The following is a 15,710-nucleotide window of genomic DNA, read 5'->3' on the forward strand; positions in this document are numbered from 1 at the left end:
TGTTAATTGGAAGATCAGAATTTAAAAAACAAGAATATTTGCATAAATACTTTTCCAAGACATCACATCATCCACTCAATCTCCATAGTTTTGAAAACCAAAGGCTTCTATATTATGTGTGATCTATTAAGGATCTGGATTTTGTACTTCATGATATGTTTTTGAGTGACGACTCTCTTGAATGTTGGAAAGTGTATCAAATGGAATGCTTCATCAACATGTGAGTTTTGGATGAAGATATCACTGAGTGCTTTTCTCAGTTGAGCAAAATCACCACCTACAATAGCCATTCTATGAAAAATTGCAAATTTGTCACATTTCTATGGTAGGTTTTGGTAGAAGAGAAGATAAGAAACTGAGTCTCTCTCATTTGAGCAAAACCACAATCTACAATAGACAGAAAAAGCAAAATCATCTAGTACAACCGTAATTGCCGGTCTATTAAATTTGCAAACCTGTCACATTTCTGTGTATGGCTAGTGACACTCGAGTCCTCAGATTTCCTCTTCTTGTTTCCTTTTCTCAATTTAGTTGGTTTCCGTATGCATTGTAAACTTACTAATAGACCCTATGGGATGTGCATGATTCATTCGATGGTTGCTTATATGCATCTTTTTGAGCTGCAATCAAGATTTATATAATAATTTATCTAAGTTTGGGGCTGTGTTAAAAAGCACATGCAGGGGAACTGAATTGAGAGTGTTGGAGAAAATGCTTGAGTTATTTAGGATAGGATAACTTCCTGCTTGCAGACCTAGTGGCTGCTATTTGTTGCATTACCAAATTGAAATACATAAGTGAGCATTGCTCACATTTTAGCTGGAGATTTTACCAAGGTGGGCTTCTTCAGGGTATGTGGCTTCTTTATAGTGCTTGGCCTCTACTTATGCTTCATTTCCTTGCCCATTAGATGCATGCTATCTAAAAACTAAGATATAAACCTGTGAGTTGGTGACAACACAATTGGACTATTCACCCTAGTCTATGGATCATGAATATCTTTTGTTTTACATCAATGAAATTGATTTTATATATTACTGGATATTTTAATTTGTTAAGTATCAAGAAAACTTTCACTCTTCAGCTTAGCCAATGGTATCATAATCTAGGTGGGGTATAACCCTGCATTTAATCAAGCATATATTTACAAGCTATCACAAAAGAATGCAGGCATACATAATTTATCATGATTTATTCAATCCATATGACATGTTTTTTAAATTTGAACTGACTCAACTAAATTAGGAATGTACACAAAATAATCCAGTATTCTGATCTACAATCATCCCCAATATGCTGGAGCCAGGAATTCCAAAAACTAACTGCTAGTTTTCTTGGACCGCTGCAAAAGTACTAAGCACTGCCATTATATTTGGTATATGTTTTCCACTTTGCAGCAATCTCTTATTTATATTGATAATATATCAAGAGGAGACATGTCTATTCATTTAAAATGGTAACAACATAATTATATATATATATATATATATATATATATATATATATCATAATGTAATTTATTGTTTAACTAACTAGACACACATAAATTAAGAGGAGACATGTCTATTCATTTAAAATGGTAACAACATAATTATATATATAATATATCATAATATAATTTATTATTTAACTAACTACACACACACGTGTGGTGTGTGTGTGTGTGTGTGTGTGTGTGTGTGTGTGTGTGTATCACATAAATGTAACTTCAGTTTCGTCTCAAAGTTTATCCAACTGAAGCTATATATCTGTGTGTGTGTGTGTGCGTGTGTGTATGTGTGTGTGTGTGTGTGTGTAACTTCAGTTTAGTCTCAAAGTTTATCCAACTGAAGCTACCAAACATTAACACTTACAAATACAAAGTCCTTAAATCTAGTTGGAGACAATATCAAGCAAAAGAAATCTCAAACTGCAGTATACAAAATAATTCAGTATCCTGATCCATAATCATCTCCAATGTACTGAGGTAAGAAACTTCCAAAATCTTACAAATAGAAGGTCCTTAGTCTAACCATAAACAATATCAAGCAATGGAAACTCAAGTTTTAGCATATACAACTCACTTGATGAAGAAAGGGTTCAAATGTCTCCCGAGCTTTTGCTACAGCTATTACGCAAGAAGTTCTACATGCAAAAGGAAAGTCAGTTCCCAAAGTAGATGAGCATGTAGTCTTCAATACGCCCAATGTACTTAAAGTCTTAAACAATATATATCTAGTATCTAGAAAATGTAAGGTACCTGAAATAATTTGTTCCATCATGGATATCTTCAACGCCGCAAGCATTCACAATCTCCTCACAACCGATAGGTGGACACTTAGTGCCTCCAGCAACATAACGGAATTCAGCCATAGCTCTGTGATACTGGGCACCTCCATAAAGGCGCATTCCTGCATTCTGATTAGAGGGAATCACAAGATTTGAGTATATGGAGAGAAAATACTTCATCTTGTTAGAAATTTGAAAAATAAAGGCATGAAAACCTAAACACACCTAGTCCTTAACAAAATCCAAGATCATACTATACCCCAATAATAGCAAAAACATTGCAAGCACCAGAAACATATTAAATTCAAAACAAGAATCCTGGAAGCATAGATCCTCTTTTATGAACCAGCTACCAATTTACATGGATCATCATGTGACCAAGCCAAGATCACTGGTACTCTCAAGATGAATAGGTTTGCAGATAAATGCTAAACCTAATGCCATAAAAGCTATAACTAATTCTTTTGGAGAAATGGAGTTAATAGCCTTATTCATAACTTAAACTTCCATATCACTAAAGAAAATAGAGAGATGTGGAGTGATGGGAAATGTAAAACTGTGGCTCATGACTCTCCCATCTCAGGATCAATAAAGGACGAGCAATTGCTCATGGCTATGCTTTGAGGATATCATGCTGACAAATTATCTGATTCAAATGAACTCAGCCATAGTAAACTTAGTTCTTGAACCAAAGGCACGGCCAACACTTAATTAATAAAATAATTTGCACAGTGATGACATGACAATACCCATCAAAACAAGCCAGAGAGTGTTCGCCCAAAGAGATGACTACAAGGTGGAATTCCTGTGTAAAGAGGTGGTAGTGCGAGAGATGGTATAATGGCCAATTTCCCAAAACTTCTACAGCATTATGCTTGACATGGACAAGATAAATCGTTGCACTCATGAAGGACCTGTGATTCAGTCTCATCAGGCATGTTTACCAATGTTTTTGCAAGGTAATACACACTTATCAATGAGACCTCAAGTGCAATTTCCATATATAGTGTCAGTTTGAAAGTATTGCAAATTGTCCAGGAAGTATTTTGCTTACAAATTATTGAGAATGAAAGGCAACTTTTTACTAATATGTTCTTGAAATTGCTTCTTGAAGCTATTCCTCAAATTGAGAATGGTCTTATTTTGCAAGAGAGAGCCAATCTAAGAATCCAGAGTAATTACAGAATTGTTGCAGTCCAATAACCACAAAAACATCAGTGAGTAATCAGTATGATCCAAATTGAAATAGAGGATCACCTAGGAAGAATGATGCAAACAAGTATCACACTTTGATCATCGTTAAAGTATATTTGGAATGGAAATATTTAGTTGTATGGATTAAGTGTTATTATAGCTTACATCAATTTAATTTATTTCAACACCTTGTTAGTTGGGATTAGATTAAGTTGGGTTGTATATTCTATTAAATGTATTAGTGAACTCTTAATTATTATTAGAATGTTAATTTACACAAAGTAAATGAATAAGTAAAAACAAATTAAAAATAGAAAAAAATAGAAAATAAGGGCTTTGAAATAGCATACAGAAAAATTGAACTTTTACTTCATTTTACTAATGCAGTTTTGCTCCAAGGACAAAAACCTGCTTGCTTCCATTCCCTTAAACCAAAATACAAAATGAAATGAAATTTGTGGAAAAATGGATCGCTTGGACAGGATATGGCTTGAGCTTGGTGATTGTATATTGGACAAAAGGGTTGCTTAAGGTATGTGCCATGAAAAGAGTTTCTCCTCCATCGTTTTGTGCTTGAGAGACAAGATAATTTGCTAATCAAAATTTGCATTTAAAGTGAAACTTGTTCCTTTTGCTGAGTATGTTGTCAATGATGTCAAAGGATGATGATCGAGGTCCAACATATGTCAGAGGATTAGTCAAAGTAATAGAAATTTGGCTGAGATGCTTGGTAAAGATGCTTGAGGTACTCGACGTGCTTAAGCTGGTTGAGCTGGTTGGGCTATCAATTTCAGCAGCTTATTTGTCTGCCATATCAATTCTAGTGCCACCTCAAATTTACACATTAGCAGTAGGATTCATAGGGATTGGCTTTTCTGTAAGTGTATTAATCTTTTGTTGTATGAAAAGTTTATGCAAGGGAGGTTCCGAAGTTATCAAACGCCTTGGAATTAAATAAAAGAATCGCTTTTATTTATAGTGTGTATGTTATCCTTGTGTAGCTGGTCAGCGGATGTTATTCAGAAGGTATTAAATATAAAAAAACACATCAGTTATGTGAACATTATGCAGTTTAAATTTAAAATTTTGCACGCTGGGCAGTTTTGGTGAAACAAAGAGTTGTGCCTCTTAAACAACAGCTGGCATTTTTGGCTGGGCAGTTAACTCCTACTTGCTGACATTGGGAGAGATTGTTGGCAATTGGAGAGATTGTTCAGGTAGCAAACATATTGTTTTGATGACAGGTTTTGTCATTGATGTCAACATATGCTCTGAGGTTGCAATTCAGTAAGGAGAGTAATTAGTAGTTCTGGATATGCGAGCATACTTTTATGTTGCATAATGAGTGTAGACATTATGTCTATGGTCGCAATACTTTATGAAATAATTTGGATGAGTTACAAGTGGTTTAGTGAAGACTGGTAGCAGACCAGTGAGCAAAGAATTATGCCAGAGCTAGTTGCAGTACTTCGGTTGTAGCTTGCTGGAGGGCAGGAATTGATGTTAGCAAGCATAGAGAATAATAGAACACTCATTGGTGCGCATATGTTCAGATTTGTGAATCATTTCTCTAATGTTGGAATGATCGCAACATGTAACATGGGATATATTTCAGTGGTAGCCAACTAGATCATTGTAGCGTGTCGATTATTATTGGCAAATTATGTATTGTAGTGTGTAGAACACTTTATGTAATGATTGTATAATTGCTTGAGAAGGCATGCATGCCTTAGCAAGGTCCTATGTATTTAATTATGCTTTGGGGAAGCCCTAATGGGCTGACCTAATTGATTATTTGTAATTGGCATAAAGGAAAGTTATTTTCCTCATTGGTAAGGTATGGAATAGCGATATTAATGCAAGTCTTGATACTGAAATATCAGAGCTGACCTCAGATATTGTCAGATGCTTTGAGAAGAGGTATGAGTGGAATCAATCATCCCTAGTGGACTTGAAAAAAACTATTTTGGCAAGTAAGTAACAGATCAGTTAGTTCACATTTCCTGGATTTGTTATCCTAAAGATAAGGTGGTTTAAACTTTAATCCTTTGAGCAAGTGTGCTTGGGCAGTGAGCATTTTTTCTTATCAACTGCTAACAGGGTTGGAACCTTCTAACAAGGCTACAAGATCTCCTAATAGGGATTAGTCCTTTAATAGGACAATTGTACTTGACTCCTAGAAGAGTCACATCCTTTTACAAGGAACTAATATATTGGTACAATATCTGGTGGGTCTCATCCCCACCGAGATTTTTCCCTGCAATCAACAAGTTTCCTCAAGAAAAAAAACTAGTTTGTTATGGTGTGTGGTTTCTTATTATTGTGCATTATATATTAATTGTTGGTGCTTAGTTTTATAAGTTCCGAATTAATTACATTTATGCACAACTGATTCACCCACGCCCCCCCCAATGGTGAGGTGTGGACTTTATTTCTTCACAATTGGTATCAAAGCTTTAGCTCCTCTTTGAGAATTAAGCTGAGCAGCTTGAGGAGATCCAGGATGGCATACGGGAAGGAAAGTCCTAAGTTTGATCGAAACAACTGTGATAGCTATAAGAACAAGATGAGAACTCACTGGATATCTTTGGGAATTGACTTTTCGTTAATTACAAAGAATCAAACTCGTATAAAATCACATAGCGAACTATCTTGAGGCACAAATGATGAGAAGAAAAAAATTTAGTGTAATGTGATTGAAGGAGACTCACTAATCAGCTCATTTTTAGATGTAGAATTTATAGAGGTAAAAGAGCTATATTCTTTCCAGAGAACTTGAGAGGAGACATTGTAGTGCAAGAGGCCAGGCCGGTTTTCAGGTGGACTTTCAGACCATGGGCCATATCTTGTGATGGGGACACAACCCAAGAACAGAATGGGAACAATAGAAAAGGGAAATTATATTAACTGAGAAAATAAGCTATTACAAACAGTAGAGAAAATAAACTTCAAAACATGCCCTAAGGGCTTACAATAGCATAAATCTGGAGAATATTTCTCCTTTTAGCACCTCCTCTCAAACTCCACTCCGAACTGCCTTTTACAATGCCAGAAATCTCCTTAAATAGACCCCAGAGGGTTAAGGACTAGGAGTACATTCTAGAAAGTGCTAGTAGGCATCCACCGACCAAATAGAAGGTTCCGAAAGCTGCGTTAGAAGTCGGTGCAATTCTAGAAGAATCCAGAAACGGTAACCGAACTTTCGGGAGGCATAACTTTTGAACCGTAGCTCCGATTGACGAACCGTTTACATTTTCGGAAAGCTCTCGAAGCGCTCTATAGCCCTATGGACTAGCTTCGCTCGTCCCCCATTTTTCGGCCCTTTTCGAGGTCATTTAATGCCCCTAACCTGACTTTGAAGCATTCTTAGAGGGTCTCCAAAACCCGAAAAACTGCAATAACTTTCAAACCGTGGGGCCTTTTGACCTGATTCTTTTTTTGGAATGCTCTAAATCACAATTACATTCATCTGGTCAATTCACACCTTCTAGGTCACCAAAATGATGGCCAAATTGCATGCTCCTATTTTTTCGAGATTTTCAAACGCACTGATAGTGGAACTGTGAGAGTTGGAACCTTTATTTGACCCAAATGGGTATCCAAAAATGTAAAGACATGAAACAGAAACTAAGTCTAAGTACATTTTTTTGGGTGACACAGGATTGCCCTTATACCTCTGGATGCTCCTGCATCATCTTGACATTGTGGACTATCATTGAGGAGGCTTGTACCGCTCAACAAAAGTCTACTATTGTCTCATGCATAGTTTACATACTCGGCAAGTACTCCCCGAGTCTCTGAGTACTCGCATTTTTTTTCGCCTTGCGAGCAACTCGCGTGTTAACTCGCGCGTCATTGTCGGCTGTTAACTCGCAGTGAAATCGCAAGCAACACCAAATTTAACTCGCCGAAAACGCGGCTAAAACGCAGTTACCATTTTCGTCGTTTTTAAACAGGGAAACAAGTGAAAAAATTGCAATTTTTTTGATGTTTCCGTGTCTGCGTTCTTTCCATTTTTTGTTGTTTCGTGGCTTTAAAAACCCTACGTGTGCAGTGTAAAACATCAAACTTCTGAAAACGTCTTTGTTACCAACGAACCAGGTTTGCAATAGATTTCTTCTTAGCGGAATTTTTATGCTCTGTCCTATTACGTTCACGTTGTCTACTTCTCGCATTTTCATCGTTTCAGATAAACGCTTCAATATATTTTTAAATGTTGAATCGTATGAGCATTTCAGATTAAATGAATATATTATAAGGGTTTTACAATAATGCTTTTCAATCGTATGATGCGTTTCATATTTAGGTTTTATAATATGTCGTTTCAGATAAAGACATCAATAGTTGCCTGTCAAATTTGATAATGATCAATTCGGTATAGTTTTAATAGGTTTTATAATATTTCGTTTCAGATAAAGACTTCTGTAGTGCGTTTCAGATTTTTTAATTTTCAATTCGGTTTAGTTTTTAATTTAAAACTTATACGTTGATATTGTCGTGCTCTTTAATCAATAGTTTAGAATTTAATATAGTTTATATTTAAATGTTTTTAATATAGTTTACAATTGGAATATGATAATGTTCGTATTATCACAATTCATTATTATTATTTTAATATTATCATTCAGATTTTATTGTTATTAACATATTGATATTATTTTTTTTAACATTATTATTCAAATCCCATTGTAAATAGTTTAAAATTGCTTATATTATTTTAAATATTTTAATATTTAAATTTAAAGTATGAATAGTATCAAATTTCAATTATTTATTTATTTTCTTGAATAGTTTTAAAATACTTATTATTGTTATTATATTTAATGTAATTAAATAATTATTATTATAATTTTTTTTGCTACATTAACAATTTTAAAGTTCAAGAATCTAGATTCTAAATAATATAAATTTCTAATTATTATTTTAATATATAATTTTTTTAATAATTATAATATTTAGAAATTAATGCTGGAGAAATTTAAAATAGTTAATATATACAATTTAAGAGTTTATAAACTTATAATAATGTATATATTATTAATTTATTATTTTAAAATCAATACAATAACATGTCTTTTAATTATTGAGAAAATATTTTATATATTTATTAGTGAAAATTTAAATTTCACTCATTCATTAGATTTTCATTTAATAAAGTTTTACTTTTTGATAAGTATTAATTATGAATTTTTTTATTAATTTGGGTTTTATACTAATAAATAGAATCTAGATATTATAATTTATAAATGTACTAAAAAAGTATTTATAGTTTTAGCTCAATACTAACGTAATATTTTTTTGTCTCTATTAATGTTGTAGGTTGATTTATAATTTCAATGGCATCTGGCTCTGCATTTGCTTCAAACTCAGTTGGTGCAAGTCAACCTGCTTGAAGGAAACCCCGTGGTAGTCATGATGCCACATGGAAACATGGCATAATGGGGCCTGTAGGGGGGACTGTTATTTGTACCTGGTGTATGAAGAAGCATAGTGGAGGCATCAATCGCCTCAAATACCATCTTGCAGGCATTCCTTGTCGTGATGCAAAGCCATGTAAGAAGTGTCCCGAGGAGGTCAAACGAGAGATGATAGCCCTCCTTGCAGCGCTAGATGAAAAGAAATTGGAGAGGGCAAGGCAACAGGCAGCAATACAAGAAGCAATTGCTCCTAATTTGTCACGTTCAACAATAACTGAGGTGGATGTGCAACACATTGTTGGCTCTACTCGTGGTCCACGCACGTGTGGCCAATCATCCTCCTCCATTCCAAGCAAATTCAATTTTGTGCCTAGAAATGAACCAGGATCACAACCTTCATTGGAAGCTACTGGGTGGAACAGGGAGGTGCACAAGGAAGCAGAGAAGGCTTGTGCAAACTTTTGGTATTATAACAACATTCCCTTCAATGTGGCAAGGAGTCCATATTGGGAGAGTTTGGTGACAGCATTGACAATGCGGGCAAAGGGTTCAAAGCCCCTACTCCAAGAGATTTAAGTGGTAGGTTCCTCCAAGATGCTATTGTAGATGCAAAAGAAATTGTTGCTGCTGAAAAGAAGCACTGGCAAAAATATGGATGCTCAATTCTCTCAGATGGTTGGACGGATGGGAGAAACCGCACTCTTATCAATTTTATAGTGGTTTCAAATGGAGCGATGGTTTTTCTAAAGTCAATTGATGCCTCTAACATAATAAAGAATGCAGAAAATTTGAGCTTGATGTTGGAGGAGGTTGTTTTAGAGGTGGGGATAGAAAATGTTGTCCAAGTTGTTACTGACAATGCAGCAGCATATGTGGCAGCTGGAAGGTTGCTTCAAGAGAGACATCCAACACTTTTTTGGACCCCTTGTGCAGCTCATTGCCTTGACCTTCTTTTGGAGGACATAGGCAAAATTGATTGGGTGAAACCAATTGTCGAAGAAGCACGAGATACAACAAAATATATATATAATCACCCATGGGTTCTTCAATTGATGCGAGAACACACCAAGGGAAAAGAACTTGTGCGATCAGGAGCTACAAGGTTTGCAACAAATTTCTTAACATTGCAAAGCATTACTAGTTTATTAAGTCCCTTGAAGCAAATGTTTGTGAGTCAGTCATGGGTGGAGTCAACTTACTCAAAGAAAGCTGATGGAGAAAAGATTGTAAAAATCATTTTTGATGTTGATTTTGCAACTAGAGCATTGGAGATTGTCAAGGTAACTTCAACTTAATTTAATTTACAAATTGAATCCTTTATTTTTTATTTTAAATTTTAGATGTTTCTTATGTCATTGCAAGTTGTAATTTGATTTATTTTTCTACTTTATACTTTGTAGGTCACTGAGCCATTGGTGAGGGTCTTGCGCTTGGTGGATGGTGAGAAAAATGTGATGGGATATCTTTATGAGGCAATGGATAGGGCCAAAGAGGCCATCCAACACTATTACAAGGGAGACGCAAATAGGTTTGCCCCTATATGGGACATCATTGATCGCAGGTGGAATAACCAACTCCACCAACCCATTCATGCAGCAGGGTACTTTCTCAACCCCAAGTTCTACTTCTCTAAGTCTAATAGCTTCACAGATGCTAATGGCGAGGTTATGGAGGGTTTGTTCACATGTATTGAGAGGATGGCACCTACAAGTGCAAGAAGAGACCTCATCCTTTTAGAGTTGCAGAATTATAAGGCAGCTAGAGGGCAATTGTTTTCTTCCAAAATGTGTATACGGGGAAGAGAAATCCAAACACCAAGTGAGAAAAAATGAGGTCCCATATCTTGCAATTTATGAATTACAATTATCAGTAGAATATTGTTTAATTACACACAAAAATTAATATATCTTATGTGCAAGTTCTTGGTGGGAAGATTTTGGTGGAAATACGCCAAATTTGCAAAGATTAGCTCTCCAAATTTTGTCTCAACCTTGTAGCGCTTCTGGCTGTGAGCGTAATTGGAGCCTGTTTGATACCATTCACACAAAGAAGCGTAATAAGTTGACACAAAAACACCTCAATGATCTTGTTTTTGTGCAATATAACCTTCGGCTCCGCACAAGAAAAGTGAGGGATCAGCCAGATGAACTCATTGATTTGGATGACATTGATCCTATAGTGATTGGACAGTCCAAGATGAGGCCTCCTTATTTACAAAGGATGAGATTGCTGATTTTGAGAGGCAAGCTATGGAGGATTTGCCTGCAGCAGAAGTAGGGGAGTTTGGACTTGATGAGATTGATCTGGTGGAGGAGGAGCCACTACCGTCTACCAACATGGTGGAGCTGCATGCACAATCTTCTACACCAAGAAGGGAACCAGATTTGACTGCAAGGACCATCGCCTCTACCTCTCGTTTTTTCTCTAGGGCAGGGAAGAGAAAGATGTAATAATTTTTAATCTCTTAAGTTTCCTAAATAAGAAATTTATGATGGTGATTTTCAAATACAACAATCATCATAAATTCATAATGATAATAGTTATAACTTATAGTTAGTAGCTTGTTGTATTCATTTTCCACTATTTGGCTTAGTATGATAAAGCCGTTTTGTAATCCATATGCTTTGGTGTCTTGGACAATCAAATCTAATAAAAAACACTCCCTTATGGTTTTCAGACTTGTTTGATACATTTTGCAATCAGATTTTGCAAAAAAAAGAAGTGATTTTATAAAAAAATTTAGTACTTTTATAGTTGCTAAGTTTTTGCCGAGTTTTTTTCGAGTTTTTGCCGAGTCACAAATAATGGGCTTGCCGAGTACTCTCCGAGTCCGAGTATGTGATCTATGGTTTCATGGACTTTCACAAGGCATTTAATTCGTCCCCCAAGTGACTTTTTTTCAAAGACTCAAAGATATTGTGATTTTAAAAACTTTACTGATGGAGAACATGAGGCTTTAAGACACTATTGTGGGAAAATTCAGGACTCCCCATGGATTTTGGGACCCGATCCAGAGCACCATTGGGCTGAAACAGGGTTTCCCTCTCTCCCCCCACTTTATTTGGCATCTACATTGATGTGCTTGAGGCTTCCCTTCAGGATTCCTCGCTCCCCAACGACAGCTATTACTTACACTAGGTCATGATCTCTATTCTCCTCTTCACCGACGATGTGATTCTTTTGGCCTCTTCTCCAGAGGGGCTTCAGAGGCTTCTTGATAGGCTGGCCTATTTTCTTGACCAGCATCACCTAGAAGTTGCTAAAAATGTTAAACTTCTAACAGTGATATTCATACTGGTCTAAGTGTGTAGACCACACATTACTCTTCTCTCCTTGAATACCATCCTAAGGCACTTAAATATGTTACACTTGGCTAAAGTAGCGATCCTTGGAAATGATTTAGGTTATGCACTAAACTATAACTAAATTGTTATGTTAGTTAATCATTAATCATCCTCCTTAAGCATTGATTTCTAGAAGGTAATGTGGGCCGACCTAGAGAGGGCCATGTCCCTTTAGGGGACATGCCCTTTGGTCATGGTATAAGAGGTGGGTGTGACTGAGGTTTAAGGACACACAACACATTGAAGTATGCTCCTTAAATCAATACTGCCCTAAGACAAATTGCAGGAAGAAGAAGCATTTCCAGAATTATAATATCTCATTCAAACAAGATTGTTTATTGAAGATCATCTACAGCAGATTAATAAAAGGTACATTATAAGTTTCATTCACTTCAGAATTTACAGAAACTTTACATGGTATCAGAGCTCTGTTAGTCAAACCTAGGCTCTGCAAATTAAATAGTCAGACTTGATATATATCTAGCATCATTCTCCTATCTTCAATGGCATACACAATCAGACCCGAGGACAGGTTTGATGGGAGAGAACACCTTGATGCCTAGAAATTTAGAGGAAAATGATGTAAAACAATTTGTTGATTCAACATCCAAACAACCTACTGTTGAACCTCATAAATCCATATGGAGTAAAGGAAATAGGTAAGCCATTCAAATCATATTAGATGGAGTGAAAAATGATATAGTACCCATGCTACTGCTTCTGAAGGATATCTTCCAAGTGGATATTTAAAATAAAGCATGCTGCTGACAGTAGCATTGAAAAATAAAAGCCAGATTTGTAGCCAGGGGAGTCTCTCAGAAAGAAGGGATTGATTATGAAGAAACCTTTGCTCCTATTGCCAAATACACCTCTGTAAGAGCAATCCTGGCTATTGCAGCAACAAGAGATGGAAAGTACATCAGATGGATGTAAAAACAGCATTCCTAAATGTAAAGATTACAGAAGAGGTATATTTAGAGCAACCTGAAGTATTTGAAACTCATGATCCTAAAGTTTTTGTTTGCAGGCTCAAAAAAGCTCTCTATGGGCTTAAACAGGCTCCAAGGGCTTGGTATGAAAGAATTGATAAGTGTCTCACCAGCTTAGGATTCTCCAAGAACGAAGCTGGTCCAAATCTATATTATAAAAGAGATAAAGAGGATATGGTAATTTTGACACTGTATGTTGATGATTTACTAATAGCAGGCGATGATCATCTCATAGATCAATGCAAGAAAGATCTAATTAGAGAATCTGAGATGAAAGATTTGGGACTCATTCATTACTTCCTAGAACAGGAAGTAAGGCAGAATTCTGACAGCATTATACTTAATCGAGGGAAGTATAGATTAGATATCTTGAAGAGATTTGGAATGTGGAACTGCAACTCTATGTCGTCTCCAATGGAGACTAATTTACATAAACTTAAAGAAGCGGCAGCAGAACCACCTTCCATAGATTCTACTCTCTACAAACAAATGATTGGGTCCATTATGTATTTGGTAAATATAAGACCTAATATATGCTATGCTATTAATGCCTTAAGTAAGTTTATGTGTGAGCCAAAGGAGATTCACCTAGTTGTCAAAAATAACACATTATGAGATACTTACAAGGCACTCTTAACCTTGGGCTCAAATATGAAAAAGTTGACTTGGATTTACATGGATTCACTGACTCAAATTGAGATGGAAGTGTGAAGGATAGAAAAACTACTTCGGGATACTGTTTCAGTTTAGGATCAGCAATGATTTCTTGGGTATGCAGAAAACAATCTTCAGTAGCACAAAGTTCCATAGAAGCCGAATACATTGCAGCAGCGAAGGCCTCTCGAGAAGTAGTTTGGCTTAGAAAGTTACTTGTGGGATTATTTGGTCAATCCATGAATCCTAGGATTATTCATTGTCATAATCAGGGTTCCATCAAGCTTTTGGTGAATCCAGTTTTCCATGACAAGTCCAAGCATATCAAAATTCCTTACCATTATGTAAGAGATATGGTAGATAGGAATACTGTAAAATTAGAATACATTTGCACTGCAGATCAGACAAACAAATATTCTCACCAAACCTCTCTCTAGAGTGAAGATAGATCACTTCAGGAAAAGACTTGGCATGATTAAATTATAAAATTTTGTACTTTTTAAATTATTAATAAAATAATTTTATTGTCATGCTATTCACTGTTATAGGCTCCACCATCTATATTCATTATTTAAGAGGTGACAATCTCTGAGATAATGAGTACTCGTATAAAAGATATTATGAGAGATGACGATCTCTTAGATAATGTGTTGAACAATAAAAAACTATTGTTAGACCTAGATGAGTTCAAGATCATTTGTGACATAGACATTTCTATGCCTATGAATCACAAATTGGATAAAGGAAGAATTTATTCTTCAGACTTTATCTTGTGTTCTGGTAGAACTTAAACTCGGGATCTAGTTGTGATATAGGATTGCTAGTACCTCTAAGTCACAACCTAGATAAATGAAGAATTTAATCATTCTTCAGATTTTATCCTATGTGTTGCATTATATGCAATACTGACATCACTAGTGTAAGTGATGTTTCATATCACAAGATGGTTATATGACGCAGTACCATGTGTTCCATGACACCACTTGCCTAGAAGATTTAGATAGATATAGAGTATCAGTCTATGCTTATTCATCGTAATTGATGATGCTAGATATGTTATCTCTTAGTATGATTATCTAGTTAAGAGGGAGAGTTAAACTTCTAATAGTGATATTCATACTGGTCTGAGTGTGCAGACCGTACATTACTCTTCTCTCCTTGAATACCATCCTAAGGCACTTAAATATATTACACTTGGCTAAGGCGGTGATCCTTGGAAATGATTTTTGTTTTGCACTAAACTATAACTAAATTGTTATGTTAGTTAATCATTAATCATCCTCCTTGAGCGTCGATTTCTAGAAGGTAATGTGAACCGACCTAGAGGGTCATGTCCCTTTAGGGTACATGCCCTTTGGTCATGGCATAAGAGGTGGGTGTGATTGAGGTTTAAGGACACACAACATATTGAAGTCTGCTCCTTAATTCAATACTGCCCTAAGACAAATTGCAGGAAGAAGAAGCGTTTCCAGAATTATAATATCTCATTCAAACAAGACTGTTAATTGAAGATCATCTACAGCAGATTAATAAAAGGTACAATATAAGTTTGATTCACTTCAGAATTTGCAGAAACATTACAAAAAAAGTGCAGACTAAAGCACTAAAAATACATGAATCTAAATACAGAACCTAAGATGACCATAACAATAAATATAATATTAGTTTAATAAACCCCCCCCCGGCCCTTAAATGGTCATTCTACTAACTACCCTGTAGAAGACTTTACATGTCTTGTGATCATGAATTTGTTTGAACACTCTGCTACTGCTAAGACCCTCCCTGAATTTGCAAAATGTCAATGACTAAGGGAAGTCAGAAATAACAGTGAAGGTTGTCCCCTT

At 35.7% G+C, this 15,710-nt stretch overlaps 1 protein-coding gene across 2 annotated transcripts in view; it reads right to left on the reverse strand.

The window, feature by feature from the left end:
* ARC5 (P-loop containing nucleoside triphosphate hydrolases superfamily protein) overlaps positions 1-15,710 on the reverse strand; it is a 246,658-nt gene that overhangs the window by 58,527 nt on the left and 172,421 nt on the right. For both annotated transcript variants that reach the window (XM_089829852.1, XM_089829851.1), the window contains exons 10-11: positions 2,240-2,397; positions 2,064-2,124 (exon numbers count right to left, since the gene is read on the reverse strand). In XM_089829852.1, the coding sequence (XP_089685978.1) occupies positions 2,064-2,124; positions 2,240-2,397 (219 nt within the window). The remainder of the gene's footprint in view (positions 1-2,063; positions 2,125-2,239; positions 2,398-15,710) is intronic.

Source organism: Cupressus sempervirens, chromosome 5 (assembly GCF_028749045.1).
Source record: "Cupressus sempervirens isolate cs-2001-9-10 chromosome 5, ASM2874904v1, whole genome shotgun sequence".
Taxonomy (NCBI): Eukaryota; Viridiplantae; Streptophyta; class Pinopsida; order Cupressales; family Cupressaceae; genus Cupressus; species Cupressus sempervirens.